The 15669-nt window shown below is 40.5% G+C and overlaps 1 protein-coding gene across 1 annotated transcript in view; it reads right to left on the bottom strand.

Annotated features, from left to right (window-relative positions):
• The window catches only part of C6 (complement C6), a 73527-nt gene that overhangs the window by 15819 nt on the left and 42039 nt on the right, over positions 1 to 15669 (bottom strand). The window contains exons 10-15 of the mRNA XM_021208771.2: positions 10824 to 10990; positions 9300 to 9525; positions 7610 to 7781; positions 7228 to 7339; positions 3283 to 3415; positions 1984 to 2172 (exon numbers count right to left, since the gene is read on the bottom strand). Of these exons, the coding sequence (XP_021064430.1) occupies positions 1984 to 2172; positions 3283 to 3415; positions 7228 to 7339; positions 7610 to 7781; positions 9300 to 9525; positions 10824 to 10990 (999 nt within the window). The remainder of the gene's footprint in view (positions 1 to 1983; positions 2173 to 3282; positions 3416 to 7227; positions 7340 to 7609; positions 7782 to 9299; positions 9526 to 10823; positions 10991 to 15669) is intronic.

Here is a 15669-nt window from a genome sequence, read left to right as displayed (position 1 = left end):
CAGAGCACAGTTAGCAGGGCTGAGTTAGTAGAGCTGAGTTAGCAGGGCTGAGTTAGCAGAGCTGAGTTAGCAGGGCTGAGTTAGCAGGGCTGAGTTAGCAGAGCTGAGTTAGCAGGGCTGAGTTAGCTGAGTTAGCTGATGCATACACTTGGTCTCATTTCCCCTCTCTGTGTTTCTGTGCCTTTTCAAAATGAAATTAGCCTAATATCTCATCTCAGATGCATCCTCAAGAATTCTGATTAAAAGTGAGGCAGTGTTCAAAAGTACAAATGTCAGATGCTTCCTCTCATTGGAAGAGAGTGGACACACAAGAGGGTAGTGACCAAATGAAAGACAGATAATAACGTATTTTCTCTCATATGCAGGATTTAGATTTAGATTTATCTATACCTATGAATATGAAAGAGGAATACATGGGAGGAAGAAGAACAAGAGAGAGAGAAAGAGAGAGAAGTGGGAGAATGGGGGTGGGGAGTGGGAACAAATATGAACCAGAAACATGGATGCACATAAATGAGAATATTGTAATGAAAGCCATTATTTTGGACATAAGCTGCAATCATAAGTTTAAGGCCTCTAATCGTAAGGAAAGCTGAAAAATGTAAGGCTGGGGCCATGCTCAGTTGGTAGAGTGCTTGCCACACATGCAGGAGGATCTGAGTCAGAATGGCAAGGTGTTCCTGTATTCCCAGCACCAGGGATGTGGATCCAGGCAACTCGCAGATGCCTGGATCTCTCTGTTCAGGGAGCCAAATGGTAACCAAATTGATGAGCTACAGGTTTACTGAGAAATCCTTTCTTAAAAAAAAAAAAGGTGGACAGTGATAGAAGAAAGCATCAGTTTCAACCTCCAGCCTCCATATATGTGGACATCCATGTGCGTGAACACCCACTCATGTGCATAAATGTAGAAGTATACCCCACAATACTATAATGCATAATCTCTCTCTCTCTCTCTCTCTCTCTCTCTCTCTCTCTCTCTCTCTCTCTCTCTCTCTCATTCTCTCTCTGTCTCCAAAAAGTAATTAGACATTTTTGACAAAGCCATTGTTATTATATAGATTGATTCAATATATAAACTGTCAAAATGAGAAATGGACTTGCCTTTAAACAGTCAAATTAAAGCAATTTCCATAGCTAATCCAAACTAATTTTAAAATTAGTTGTGGATGGAACCAGTTAGAAGATTTAAAGTAATATGAAAATTCATACTGTACTCTAGTGAGTTGTCTCAAAGATATGTCTATATTTTCTTCTCTTCAAAACAATTGATTTCAGCTCCAGAGATGCTGCACTCACCAGGGGTGGGTTCTTAAAATTTTATATTGACTAAAAACTTTTAAAATTGGTACATAAAGTATCTTCATAGTTGTGGCATTCCATGGGACATTTGGTACAAATTTGTGTGCAAACCAAGGTTAAAAGATATATTTCTTCTATTTCTTTGTGATAAAAATACTTAAATTTCTCTCTAGCTGGGACAAATACCAGACACCAATTTCTTTCTGGTTCAATAACATCAATGTTAGGAAGGTGGGACTTGGGCAGAATTTAAAAGGATGTTACGCAGCACTGAAAGACATCATTTAGAGAAGTTGATATAAGGAGAAGCAGATGGCAGACTAAAAGAATTAGAAAACTTCAGATATAGGTAATGAATACAATGCCTAATTATAGGTTTCCCACTATTTTCTCCTGGAACCATAACTTTCAGTTATTATCTGTTTTGTCTTGTTAGATGAGAGATCTTGGACTCCCTGTAAACTCTTGAAGTTTTCTATTGAGAAGGGAAATTGAACTCCTCCTCTAAGATGTAAACACTTACTTGGTCAAGAAGACATTATCTCATCATCTGCACTGGGTGAACTATGCTTCCCGTTTCATTCTAAAGTCTATTGGAGCAGCAGCAATGCTTTGGATGCTGAATTACGGATCCTGTGGAGCCAAACCTTATGGAACCACAAATCCCGAGTCCCTGCTCACCTTGCTCACAGGTCAATGAACTTGAAATGGGAGGTGTCCAGGAGTCTTCCTTGCATGTATACCTTGATGGTCCAGCAACAACAAAACCTCTGGGGCATTTCAGCTCAATGGATTCCCCAATCTGATACACTCTCTTAAAGGGGGAGACGGTCAGGACATCCTGAACAACGGGCTTGAGGCACGCAGTCCCTGCAGGGAGAGCAATATCTCAGATGTGTTCAGCGGAGCAGGAGAGTCAACAAATACACTCAGATGATGCGTGAGCAAAGAAGTGATGCTAGTGAGGTTTACTGTGTTTGCTCAGCTGTGGTACCTCCTTTTAATCGGTGAAATTTGTAGTTAAAAAAATCTCTAGCTTCTCCTCAGTAACCTCACTAAAACAAATCCTTTAATCCGGATAGCAAAGGATTATTTGCTGAGGAGCTGGCTCCACACTCACCTTTTGTCAAATCTTTTGAATCTTTTTTTCTGTCAAGAAATAATTTCCTTTATTTTTCTACCTCTTGAGCTTTTCATCCTTTTAAAGAATTTATTTATTTTTTTTAATTTTATCTCTATGTGTATTTGCCCGTGTGTGTGTGTGTGTGTGTGTGTGTGTGTGTGTGTGTGTGTATACCACAGGTGTGCCTGATGTCATGCCTAAGGAGTCAGAAGAGGATGCCCATCTCCTGAAACTGTATATACGGATGGTTGTGAGCTGCCATGGGGTTCTTGGGATCAAACCTGCATCCTCTACATGAGTAGCAAATGCTCTTAACTACGGAACCATCCCTCCACCTTCCTTTTGTGTTTTTCTTAAAGTAAGTCACTACACTGTGAATGACAGACACAGACCATTTTAGTCGACAGTGCTCGCAGCTCTAAGTAAGTGATTCCAGAAGGTGTTTGAGTCTTGTCAAAAAAGGTACCTTTTCTGAGTCTTGTTTGAATCTCAGGTTTTACCTTCCAACAGCATGGGTTGTCACAGAAAACACATATTTGACGCCGTCTTTTCTGGTTAAGGATGTAATGGTATCTTATACAAAATTCCAAATCTGAGTATTACCCTTTTGAGATTTATCCATTTGTTTGTTTCAATTTTACATCACCCAAGGCAGATACCCATGGTTAGATAAGTTTTCTGGTTCCATAAATTTCTTTTTAGAGGCATCCTTCATAGTGCCACTAAGTCTTTTTACCACCTTTGCTAAAAATTGGTAAGATGAACTGAATTGACTTTGTTCTATTTGTATGGGGCACTTCCATTCTGCAAGGAAGTCATGCCCATCATGCAAATGCTTGTGCTTGCCCCATGCTCACGTTGGCATTCCACGTCTCCTTGCCTCCAGGTTCTGTCTGGTAAACATCTGAAGTACTGGAATCCAACAGCTGTGAAGCCAGTAAGACATGAAATTTCAACATCCTCCCCAACTGAGTACACTTTCTTCTCATTCTAGAATTAAAAGGGAAAGAAGAAATCATGAATGTGATGAATTACCATCTCTGGATACCTTAGGATCTCCCTGGATTCTGCCCAGTGCATACACTCAGCTGTCTTCTTAAGATTCTGCTCCTAAATTCAGTCCAAATGTCTTTTCATTCCTCGTCTTCCTCTTCCTCCTCCTCCTCTTCCTCCTCCTCCTCCTCCTTCTCTTCATCCTCCTTTTCCTCCTCCTCCTCATTTTTGTTCTTGGATAACTTTTTAGCTTTTTATTCTCTGAATTCACTTTTCTGCCTTAAACTATACTTTTTGTATTGGAATTTCCCTCTGCTTTTGAGTATGATTGTACATGCCTTTAATCACAGTATTTTGGAGGCAGAGGTAGTAGAACTCTATGTGTTTAAACCCAGCCAGGACTACACAATGGGATTAGTATGCCTTACAGGTTACAGACAGGTTGTACTTTCTACCTGAGCTTTTTGTGCTTCTGGGATCCGTGGAGAGCTGAGCAAGCCTCCGTGGGCTCTTGCACCCATGGACAAAACCAAAACCAAAACCAAAACCAAACAGATGGCAAAACTTCCTCCTTGGGGTTTGCTGTGTAAGCACATCGACCTGATTTTCAATCTTCCCCACCAATGTAAAATCCAGATGTGGTGACAACATCTGTTACTCGAGCATTGGTGGTGGGCAGAGACAGGAGGTTCTCTGGGGCTTGCTGGGCACTCAGTCTAGCCACTGAATCGAGTCTAGTCTCGTCTTGTCTCCTCTCGTCTCGTCTAGTCTCACTCCTGGTTGAATGAGAGATCTTGTCTCAAAAATAATGAAGAAGAAAGCAACAACAGAGGGCATTTAAAGTTGTCGTCAGGCCCCCATGCACATCTGTATATACACATGCACAAAAGTGCACATAGATATACAATACACACACACACACACACACACACACACACACACACACACACACACACAACCAAACAAAACCCTATGTGATGACGCCTCCTGTTATGGGTTGCCTGTGAAACATTCCTTGCAGGTTCATCTGTTTGAACACTTGTTCCCTAGACAGTGGTACTGGGACGGGAGGTTCAGAAACCTTAAATAAATGGAGTCTAGTGGGAGGAAGTGTGCGCCTGGGGTTCAGGCCTTAGACCTTATAGCCAGTTCACACTTTCCACCCGGGCTCTGTGTGCTTCCTAGTCTGTGGAGATGTGAGCAGGCCTCCTCAGGCCCTTGCCACCATGGACAGGCTCTTCCCTCGCTGTTGCTTATTCAGCTACAACATTCCCATCTGTAATCACCAGCCAACATATATCCTCCCGGAGTTAGTTGTGTAAGTAATTGTTCAAGGATTTAGTCATATTCGTTTTTCTCCATTCACATGCTTGAACATGGGCCACAGCAATGAGACGTGACACAAATACCCAGTGTTGCTAGAAAAGAAAAGCTTTATGCTCACAGTGCCATGGCTGTTCATTGCATGACCATCTTATGTTTATAAGAAGCATGTGCCAATCCTAGAAGCTGATTAGTCATTATATATTTCCCAGATAATTGATAAGGCATTGTCTTATGGGGACTCACTAAAAATTTCAAGATTAAAAACTGGGTCTTGCACTTCTTAAACTATTAGTTAAAACTAACTCATGCTACTGTCCTTACCTCCTGTCATTTTGTTTCTGAAATAAGTCACTGCTTTGAACTCTTGTCTCCATTTCTCCCATGAAGCCATAACACATACAAATATGTTACAATTATATAACACATACAAATTATACAATTATAACATACAAATTATACAATTATATAACACATACAAACATGTTACAATTATTGAGATCAAAGGGCAGCGAGATTCTCTTTTTTTTTCTTTAATTATTTTATTAGATATTTTCTTCATTTACATTTCAAATGCTATCCCAAATGTCCCCTATACCCTCCCCCTCCCCTGCTCCCCTACCCACCCACTCCCACTTCTTGGCCCTGGCATTCCCCTCTATGGGGCATATAAAGTTTGCAAGACCAAGGGGCCTCTCTTCCCAATGATGAGTGAATATGCCATCTTCTGCTACATATGCAGCTAGAGACACGAGCAGCCGAGAGATTCTCAAACACTTTTACTCCCCAAATTCCTCAACTGTCTGCTAAACTTCTACTTTGTTTGTTTGCTTGATTTTATTTTTTTTGAGACAGGATCTCACTGTATGGTCCTGCCTTGCCTGTAAATCACTATGAACATCAAGCTGGCCTTGAACTCACATAGAGCCATTTGTCGCTGCCTTCTGAGTGTTGGGATTAAAGATACACTCCATCACACCAGGTTTAAACAACTCTTCCAAATACATAAATTAATCTAGTCTATGGGACTTGGTTACAACATCAGGGACTGGAGCAAGGGAAATAATCTAATTTTATAAAAAGATCCATAAGCATAATGAATTCCTGGTTAAAGCCTCACTGGATTTTTAAAATTAAATAACAAAAAAATTTTTCTTAAAAGTTTTAGCGTTCAGCTGGTGTAAACATGTTAAACATTATTTAGGCAGCTGGATATGACAATATATAATTTTGACATCGATCTTCTAAAGCAGGAACTAGAAAATATTTTTCTATAAAGGGCTTGCATTAGTCAGTTGCTGGTCATAAAAGCATCTGTCACAGTTGTTCATTTTTTCTACTATTTCATGGAAGCAGTCATAGGTAATATGTAAATAAATTAATATGGCTGTGTTGTAAATGTTTCTTTTAAAGTAACAAACTAGATTGACCCCTAAGGCTGTACTTTGCTGATGCCTGTTCTAAAGGATCGCTCCCTGCTCTGTGACTTCCAGCCTAGCAGCATGAGCACAGTGTGGACATTTGTGGATATTGTCTTTTTGAGGCAGCACTTGAGAGCTTGTCAACCAGATTGTGGGAATGGAAGTGCCTGCTCTGTGTTTTAGCATGCTTTCCATTGCACTGGTGAGACCAAGACCTCTACCCTGGAATAAAGACTGATTGAAATGACCTCCTTCCATAATGCCTCTTCTTGTGACCAGAAGGCACGGTACATTAGTACATGCGGCATGGGCTTTCTGTCATGGATATCTATGATGGCGCTGTTGGAGATATGTACGATACTGAGTTTTGATAATAAATATACTATTGGAAAAAAAAGATGAATTTAAAGGTTTTATTCATTTAAAAAAAATGTAAAACGGCCAGAGAGAAAGCCTTTTGTGATCAATTTTAATGCTATATATCTCCTAAAGGATTCAATCTACAGCCACAGACTCATGTGACAAGAATCACATCTTATTAAAAAAAAAAAGCATAGAAACATATTGTGACTGAGTGAAAAGGACGAAATTTAAAAGATGTTAGAATTGTTTTGACTGCTCCAAGGTCTACACATTTCTAACCTAACCAATCAATAAAGGTTCAGCTCTAATGCTTATGTCCAAGTCACCTTTATGTCTAGGGGAATGTGCCTTAGAGACAAAAGGAAACAGCCAGGTCTTAGTTGCAAACTGTTACAGCCATCCAAAGCTACTCCATGTTGAACCATCATTGTTCACTCAGAGAGTCTGCCACCTTCTTATGGCTGGAGTGATACAAAGGAAAACGTCACCTGGTTCCTCCTTGTCTGACAGGTGTGAAGATAGCCCAGGGTATTCAAGACAAAAGGGTGTTCCAGCATTTCTGGATGTCCCTTTGTACTTTTGAGTTGGCATATTATTAAAGTAGGAAAATAACAACTCTAATAAAAAGAAAACCTTCTTTTGGACTTGCTTTCCAGTCCTCTTTCTGAACTTCAAACCAAGGGTTACATGCAAGACACTCACCCAGATAAATGCATTTTCCGGGAGAGGTGGTTGAGGACACCCTGAATCTGATTCTGACCCAGCAAGGTCTACCTCTTTCATTTCTTCATCATCATTGATACATGGTTGTCCACTAAAAGGGAGAGAAATAAATATGTGCAGGTGCACACACAAACATATATACATGCACGCATATATTAAAGCAACATGACCAATCTGTCTAACATATTCATCATATACTGATACCGATTGAATAGGGAACCCGCTACTTAGTGAGTTAAGGGTGGAAGCAGATTTTGTGCTTCATTAGTATATTGTGTAGGCACACCTAAAGTTCTAAGCGTTTCTCAACTGACAGCGGTAAATGCAAACCAACATTTTACTCCCTCACACCCGACCTTACACATTTTCCATTATTGAGAATGTACAGTCTTCTTCTTGCTTATTCATGCCATCACAGCTTTTTCCTCCTCGCTGTGGCGCAGGGTTATTACACTCTCGGGTTCTTGATCTCCTATAAGCAGCATTGCATGCACTCCAGGAAGACCAGCAGCCCCAATTTCCATCTACTGCATCTGTAACAGAGGAAGACCCATAGCCATCGTGGTGCAAGAAAATCTGGGCTTTGAGACTCGGGCAACATGGTCTCCTCACATTGGCTCTGTGACATGCTTTGTGGGATGTTGCAGCTTTCCACTGAGGGCTGCAAGGAGCCCTGATGGAAGGGGTCTCATACAATGTCTGATTCCTTTTCCAGTTCTCACAGACATGAATAAATTGGCAACAGAGAGAAAACATTTAAATTATCTATCTATCTATCTATCTATCTATCTATCTATCTATCTATCTATCTATACAAAAATAAAAATCTCTCTGAACAATATTGGGATCTGAGTAAGAATGGACTCCATACCCTCATATATTTAAATGTCTGATGATCAGGGAGTAGTACTACCAGAGAGGGATTAGGAGTGTGACCTTATCGAAGGAAGTGTGTCATTAGGAGTATGCTTTGAAGTTTCAAAAGCCCAAGCCAGGCCCAGAGTCTCTTCTTGCTGCATTTGGATCTGGATGTACAACTCTTAGCTACAGTGTCTGCCTCCATGCTCCCCACTATGTTGATAATGGACTAACCCTCTAGAACTATAAGCAAGCCCCAGTTAAATCCTTCCATTCTTAGAGTTGTCATGGGCATGATGCATCTTCACAGCAATAGAACACTGACTAAGACAGAAGTGTATATCACATTGACACTCTCATAGTTATTAGAACATATCCTTACTCATAGGCCTCATTTCTTCTCTAAGAAAAATCTGAGTTAATTTATTTAGCCATGTATGAAAACTTTGCATATTGCTTAATTTATCCCTTATTATGAAATATCATGCTTATACATTATAACACACAAACTAATATACTTCTCTGGTAACATGGTGGTTTGAACGATAAATGTGCCCCATAGTTCTAGTTGGTATCCTTGTTTTGGGGAGACTTAGGAGGTGCGGCTTTGCTGGAAGAAGTGTGTTACTGGAGTGGACTCCAAAGTTTGAAAAGCTGTGCGCTGTTTCTCTCTCTGCTTCCTGTTTCCATAACATTCCAAGCCCCTGGAAATGCAATCCCCCAGGAAACCCTTTCTTCTCTCAGCTGCCTTGTTCATGATGTTGTGCCACAGCAATAAAAGAAAAACTATGACACACTAGCATGTATTTATTTTATAATGTCTAATTTTATAATTTTACTATGAGGCCTTTATATATGCTTTAGATCATAACTAAATGCACACATCTGTACACACACACACACACACACACACACACACACACACCCTTCAACCCTCAAGTGATAACAGGATTAGCCCCATCTTATTGATTAGGATCTTGTAACTCGGAGAGGTTAGATAATTTTTTTAGGATTATTCAGTTCATAGGTTACAACAGAGTTTGGCATTGGTTTGTCTTTGGCATCTAATATTTGGGAGCTTGTTCACAACATGAGGTTCACTCATGAGTTTTATTTTGTCAAATTCATCAACCTATAATTATATATATTTAAAGGGAAAAGTACTGACCTGACAATCAGTTCCTGACACTTACCAGATTTGTAATCCGGGGACCTGTGCTCGCAGTTCTCACCGTAGGTGCCGCTCTGGCACACACACAGGCATTCGGTGCCTGAGAGCCTGGCGCGGGCGTTATTGGGACATGGCGCACACTGGCAAGAGTCAAACTTGGCTGCATACTCTAGAAGCGCTCTCCTGAGGTTGTTCCGTTTTGTCACTGCACACGGGATGTTTCTGACCAAGTCTGTGATCGGGGCAAGCTGCAAACAGGTGACAGAGACAACTCTGGTCCCTTCCACTCTGGCAGTCAGTGTTTTGCCAGCACTACCTAGTTCTCATCAAATCAATGCTTAACAGAAACAAACAAACAAACAAACAAACAAACCCATATTCCCAAGGAATTATTAGAGAATCCAGTGTAGTCAGCTGGCTGCTGAGCCAGGAGAGAAAAGTCTAGTACCTTCGGGCAGAAACAAACTGTGTAGAATTAACTGACCCTGCAGGTCTGCTGTGAAGGAAGCCACATGTTGTTTATTTAGGCTTGCATCATGTTATTTATGAAGCATCAAACATAAGCAGTAAAAGTGCTGAGCTAGGCCGCCAAGAACTATCAATGCTCATTAGTGCTCTGCAGTTAGCTCATTAACCTTGACTCAGGAGCCCCTGGAGAGGATGAGGGGAGGTTCCCTCGCTCTCTGTCTATGGATGCACACTGGCTTTTGTTGGAGTATGGTGAGAAAATGCATGGTGGGAGGAAATGGAGAGGTGAACTTGAGGTTCATGTGAGTGGGAGGATTGTAACAAATAAAGCAGGCAACAGTGGCAAGAGGAAAAACATGGGCTCTGTAACCCTTCTATAAAGCCCAGGTTGTGCTGTGTGCTACAATGTTGTTCATCTGGACAGCTGGCCTCATTCCTACCATAACTCCTGGAGTACACTTTTTTTTTTTTCTGCTGCATGTAAATAATCCCTTGTTCATAATGATCCAGTGTTCTATTTCTATTTAAATGAAGGCAACAGAATAGCTTTGGGGTGCCTTTAAAATGCAGTTATGCCATAGGCAAATCTGACTTTAGATGACTTGCTATTGTACAAAGGATCCCATGAGTGACAGAACTCACCTTTTGGTCTCATTCTAACAAATACAAAACTGGAAAATTGAATCGAGGGTGATGGACGCTGGAAACCAGATGGATCTAAAATTTTCCTCATATGCTCACAAGATAGAGTTGCATGAAACCCCCAAATCTGCAAGTTGCTGTTCCACAGTGAGGTGAAGGGAGCTTGCTATTCCCCGGCAAGTGTGAACAGTGTTACTCACCAAATATCCCTTCTCAGTATTTCATGTATGCTAGCAATTCTAGAACACTCACTTACATTATAAAAGCCATAGACGCGCAATTTAACACTTTTTCTAAGTGTGCATCACGACTGTCTATTGAAAGCAGACATCCTGTCTGTCGTCTAAAAAGGAAGCGGAAAAGGGAATGGTGTGGCGTGCACTTTGGGCTGATGAACTGTGGAGCCCCTCGTACCCTCAGAACTCTTCAGTCTTACCTCATAATCAACCACAGCAGGGTTTTCCTTCACCGATTCTAACCACTCAGAGTAGACCTTCTCCTCTGGACCAGAGGTGCCCTTCTCCCATGCCAAGGCTGCTGCCTCCTGACTCCTCCCGCCCAGGACCAGGGAAATGGATTTCTCTGATCCCTGCAAAAAGGAACCTGCAAGATGATTCGAGAAAACGATCCATTTAATTTTCTTGAAAATTCATACCTCAAAGACGAGTCAATTTTCTCAGGAGGGCAATGTAGATAGCACAGTCAGGTCCTGCCAAGAAGTAAGCTCGGAGGAAAACGTGAGAGAGCGTTTCTTATCTCTACATGGGGGAATTAATAACAAATGATTACAGGAACGGTGCCAACGGCGCCGGTTAGTCAGCACAGGGTACACACCAGGCTCTTCACACACATTAGCCTACATAATTGTCATGATGATGCTAAGTAGATATTACTGTCACTGAGGATACTGAAGCTGCAAGCAATTTGTTTTGAAATGCATAGTTAGCAACAGGCAGCCGTGGAATGCACGCGTACCCTATTTTCCAACTGCTTTTCTCTCGATTTGAAGCAGACCTCCTAGCTTTGGATTTATACTCCTCTATGTTCGGAGTCTGTGGAGTAACACAAACCATGTACCTCCTACTGCTATGTTAGAAACTTAGGAATTCCAGACCAAGAACAAAACGTGATGGATTGTTTATAGACTTAAAACTATAGACATGGATGGGGAATAAATAGAGAGAAATAAACCAAATGGAATGACAACCAGAGATAATGACTGAGAGTCAGTAGCATTACCCAGGTCTCTACAGATTTTCAACCTTTGGGTTGTGCCCTTTGGGCTTCCGAATGACCCTTTCAGAGGGGTTGCCTAAGATCATCGAAAAAACACAGATATTCCCATTACAATTCATAACAGCAGCAAAATTACAGTTATGAAGTGACAAAAGTAATTTTATGCCTGGGAGTCACTACAACATGAAGGACTATATTAGAGGGTCACAGCATTAGAGCCACTGCTCTAGACTTCCAGTAAAAGTTAGGCATGTCATTACTGTCAGAAATTCTCAAGTGAGATGGTATAGAATAGGAGAAATACTGGCATATGAAGAAAGAAGCCTGAACCCTTTGAAAGGGGTAGTATAAGAAAAGTTCTTTTAAATGCTTTGTATTTATTTTTGTTGAACATCAGGGTCGGGGAGGTTAAATTAATATCTGATCTTACGTTGATGTTGTATTGATTGACAGGATAGTGACTGTCATGTAGCGAATATTTGGTTTGATACCGCATATTTCACAGATACATTAATCCTGATAAAAGTTATATATGCTAGACAGGTGGTCTTAAGGAATGAAAATCATTAATAAAATACTATTAGCTGGCTTTTAAAGGAGTTCAATTTCAGTATACTCAGGGCCCTCCGCTTGCTAGGCAAGCACTCTACCATGAAGTTATATCTTTAGCAGCCTTTTGTTTTGTGTCCTATGGTCAACTACAAAGCCAGTGACTACAAACTCAGTGCTTAATAGAGGGCAGATGTTGTTATTCTCACTTAATGAGGATTCTCAAGATACACACACAAAGTAAATCCTACTATTATTTTCATTTCATGTGTGTGTGAAAAACCATAGACAAGGGAAGATTAAGCTCTTGATGTTGGTCACATAGTGAGTCTATACTGGAGACAAAGTTTGAATTCAGGCAGTGGGCCAGCAAGGGTATTACTTAGTATTTTCAGTGTATGTCATAATTAGGAAAACATCCCTTTGAAATGTTTCTTCAATTAGTCAGTTAATTAATTAACTTTATATCCTGACCACAGTTTTGACTTTTCTGATTTTAATCGTTTTTTTTTTTTTTAAGATTTATTTATTTATTATATGTAAGTACACTTAGCTGTTTTCAGACACTCCAGAAAAGTGTGAAGATGTTGTGAGCCACCATGTGGTTGCTGGGATTTGAACTCAGGACCTTAGGAAGAGCAGTCAGTGCTCTTAACCACTGAGCCATCTCTCCAGTCCATGATTTTATCTTATACCTCTCCCTTTAACACCCACTCTGTTTTCCTGGAGAATGTACTTCCCCGGTTTTGTCTGTGAATACTGTCTGGTAATGTTTCTTCTTTGTTTATTTGTGGTTCATACCATGTCAGTTTACTGGAAAAGTCTGAATCTTTTTTAATTTAATAAATTTAGGAACTCTGAAAAAAAATTTCTTTAACCTGTCACAGTTTTCAAGTTTAAAGATGGAACGTGAATGACTCCTATCGCCTATCAGCATCATCCTGATTTGAAGTGGGCTACTGCCGATCTCTACTAGGATTACATTCAACGATTTTAGCGGGGCATGCAAGAACTGCTTAATTTCTACCAGAGCCCTTTTCAAAAGTCAGCTATGTTTTATAAATTTACGTTTAAGTCAAATTGATATACTTACTATAAGTTTGTGTGTATCCACTCTTTGTTTCTCTCTGCGTTCATTTCCTGATCCAAACTGGCAGTCGTAATTATACCTGTCTCACAGCTTACGTGGGGATTAAACACTAGAAAAGACCAGTTCACACACACAACAAAATAGTGCCTGGGATATAGGAAGAACTTGATCAGTGTTGATTTTTTTCCCCTTCTGTCTCGCTCTTCCTCCTTTTTTCCCTCCCTCATTCCCTCTTTCTTTCTGCCTGTCATGAGTATTGGTACTTCCTTAAGTATAGAGAGCTTAGAGATGGCGACAAGGTCCTAGATTCTTTTAAAAGTTAATAAAAGAGAAGATGTAAACATGGCATAGTGTGATGGATGCTGAGATGGTATGGGTGCAAGCTGCAGTGTGAACCCGTGGGAAGGCACGATGGATGTGTTAGTCAGGAAGAGCCCCCTAGACTGCCTCCTGAAAATTATAACTTCAATATTGGGTGACCTCAAAGTAAAAAAAAAAATCACATTGTTAGCATAGTAAACATTTAAGTAATTCAGAAATACTCCTCGTACCCTTTCCTCGGTGGTTTTACATACGGGATGATTCTGTTCTCAGGGCCCCCTTGGGCACATTGTCTCTACCCTTGAGTTCTATACTTACTTGCTGGGTTAAACTCTTGATATCAATTATTTTGCTTGTGCTCCTAAACTCCATTTTCCCCAGTCCTCTCCTTATTTAAGCTACATCATGGCCTTTACATATGAATAAACCTGAGTTAGAGAAAACAGGGAGCATTGCCTTTTGAATGCTCAAGTGCACTTGTCTAAATCTGGTGGGAATCATAGTTTGGAAGGCAGTAATTATTAACCGTGTAGGACCAGTATCCTGAGGGAATAAAGCAATTGTCCAGCTCTTAATATTTAAATGAAAAAAATCAAAAGCCAAGCCTCCTATGACTCAGAGCAGGAAATTAAGATATTAATTATAGAATGATAGAAATGTACAATGACTTGGGCCATTTTCCTTTTCAAAGGACAAAAATGTTTTGAGCTGTAGGATGAATGGAGATTGAGATTTGTTGTATTCCACAGTAGAGAATGAGGGCCCTATAATTTTGAGTTGAATTTTGGAGGGCTTAGTTTACTAGATAAATCTGATGGAAGTAAATTTGTATCTCATTTTTCTCTAGTTATATGTGAATGGATATTTTCATCTAATGTTGCATGCAAGTTAGTGCTGATTTCTTTGAAAAGCCATTTATAGTTATCTGCTATGTATGTAACATAGCTTGGACTTCCCTGAACCTAGAGGAAGATGATGAAATCTTCATAGCTTTATAGATTCAAGCTGTGTAGACACAACCTGTCTATACACGACTCTGGGTTCAACAATCACAGGCCTAGGGATGATCATCAACACTAGACAAGGTCCTAGCATGACAACAGTGAGCAGAGCAGGTAGATGCTACATGAGAGGAAATGCAAGGGCAACAAGCTCACAAGGATTCATTCTCTGATGCCAGAGTGCCCCAGTGTTCCCTCAACAAGTATGCACGTGCTCATGTGCACAGACAACTCCATAGTAAAACTAGCCCAGGGAATCACCAAATGGAAACAGTCGGAGTCCTATATCTGACTCAAAAGTGAAAGTTTAAACCCAGAGAGATGGATTTGTACTCTACTGGTAACTATATATTTTTCTACTATTTAGAAGGAATGGCAATTTGAGAGATATGTTGAATTCTGTTTAGGATAAAGAAAATCCGTACCCGTGGACATGTGAATTATTCCATGTACTGGCTGGTTTGTGTGTCAACTTGACACAGGCTGGAGTTGTCACAGAGAAAGGAGCTTCAGTTGAGGAAATGCCTCCATGAGATCCAGCTGTAAGACGTTTTCTCAATTAGTGATCAAGGTGGGAGGGCCTAGCCCCTTGTGGGTGGTGCCATCCCTGGACTGGTAGTCTTCAGTTCTATAAGAAAGCAAGCTGAGCAAGCCAGAGGAAGCAAGCCAGTAAGGAACATCCCTCCATGGCCTCTGCATCAGCTCCTGCTTCCTGACCTACTTGAGTTGCAGTCCTGACTTCCTTTGGTGATCAACAGCAATGTGGAAAATGTAAGCTGAATAAACCCTTTCCTCCCCAACTTGCTTCTTGTTCATGATGTTTAGCAGGAATAGAAACCCTGACTAAACATTCCATTTCTTCTTGAGTTGAAAATAATGGTTGACTGTTTCATACATTTACATAATTACTTATAGTAGTTTCACCTCCCATTTCTCTCCCTTATATCTTCCTCTGGACCACTGGTATCCTTCTCAATGTGTTGGTCTTCTATGTTCATGTCTTGTGTGTGTGTGTGTGTGTGTGTGTGTGCGCATGGCACACTAAAGTCATATTAAAGTCAGTTTCTGAGCACGTGTGTGAAGTT

This window comes from Mus pahari, chromosome 11, assembly GCF_900095145.1.
Source record: "Mus pahari chromosome 11, PAHARI_EIJ_v1.1, whole genome shotgun sequence".
In the NCBI taxonomy this organism is placed as follows: Eukaryota; Metazoa; Chordata; class Mammalia; order Rodentia; family Muridae; genus Mus; species Mus pahari.
This window is presented reverse-complemented; position numbering and strand designations above follow the sequence as displayed.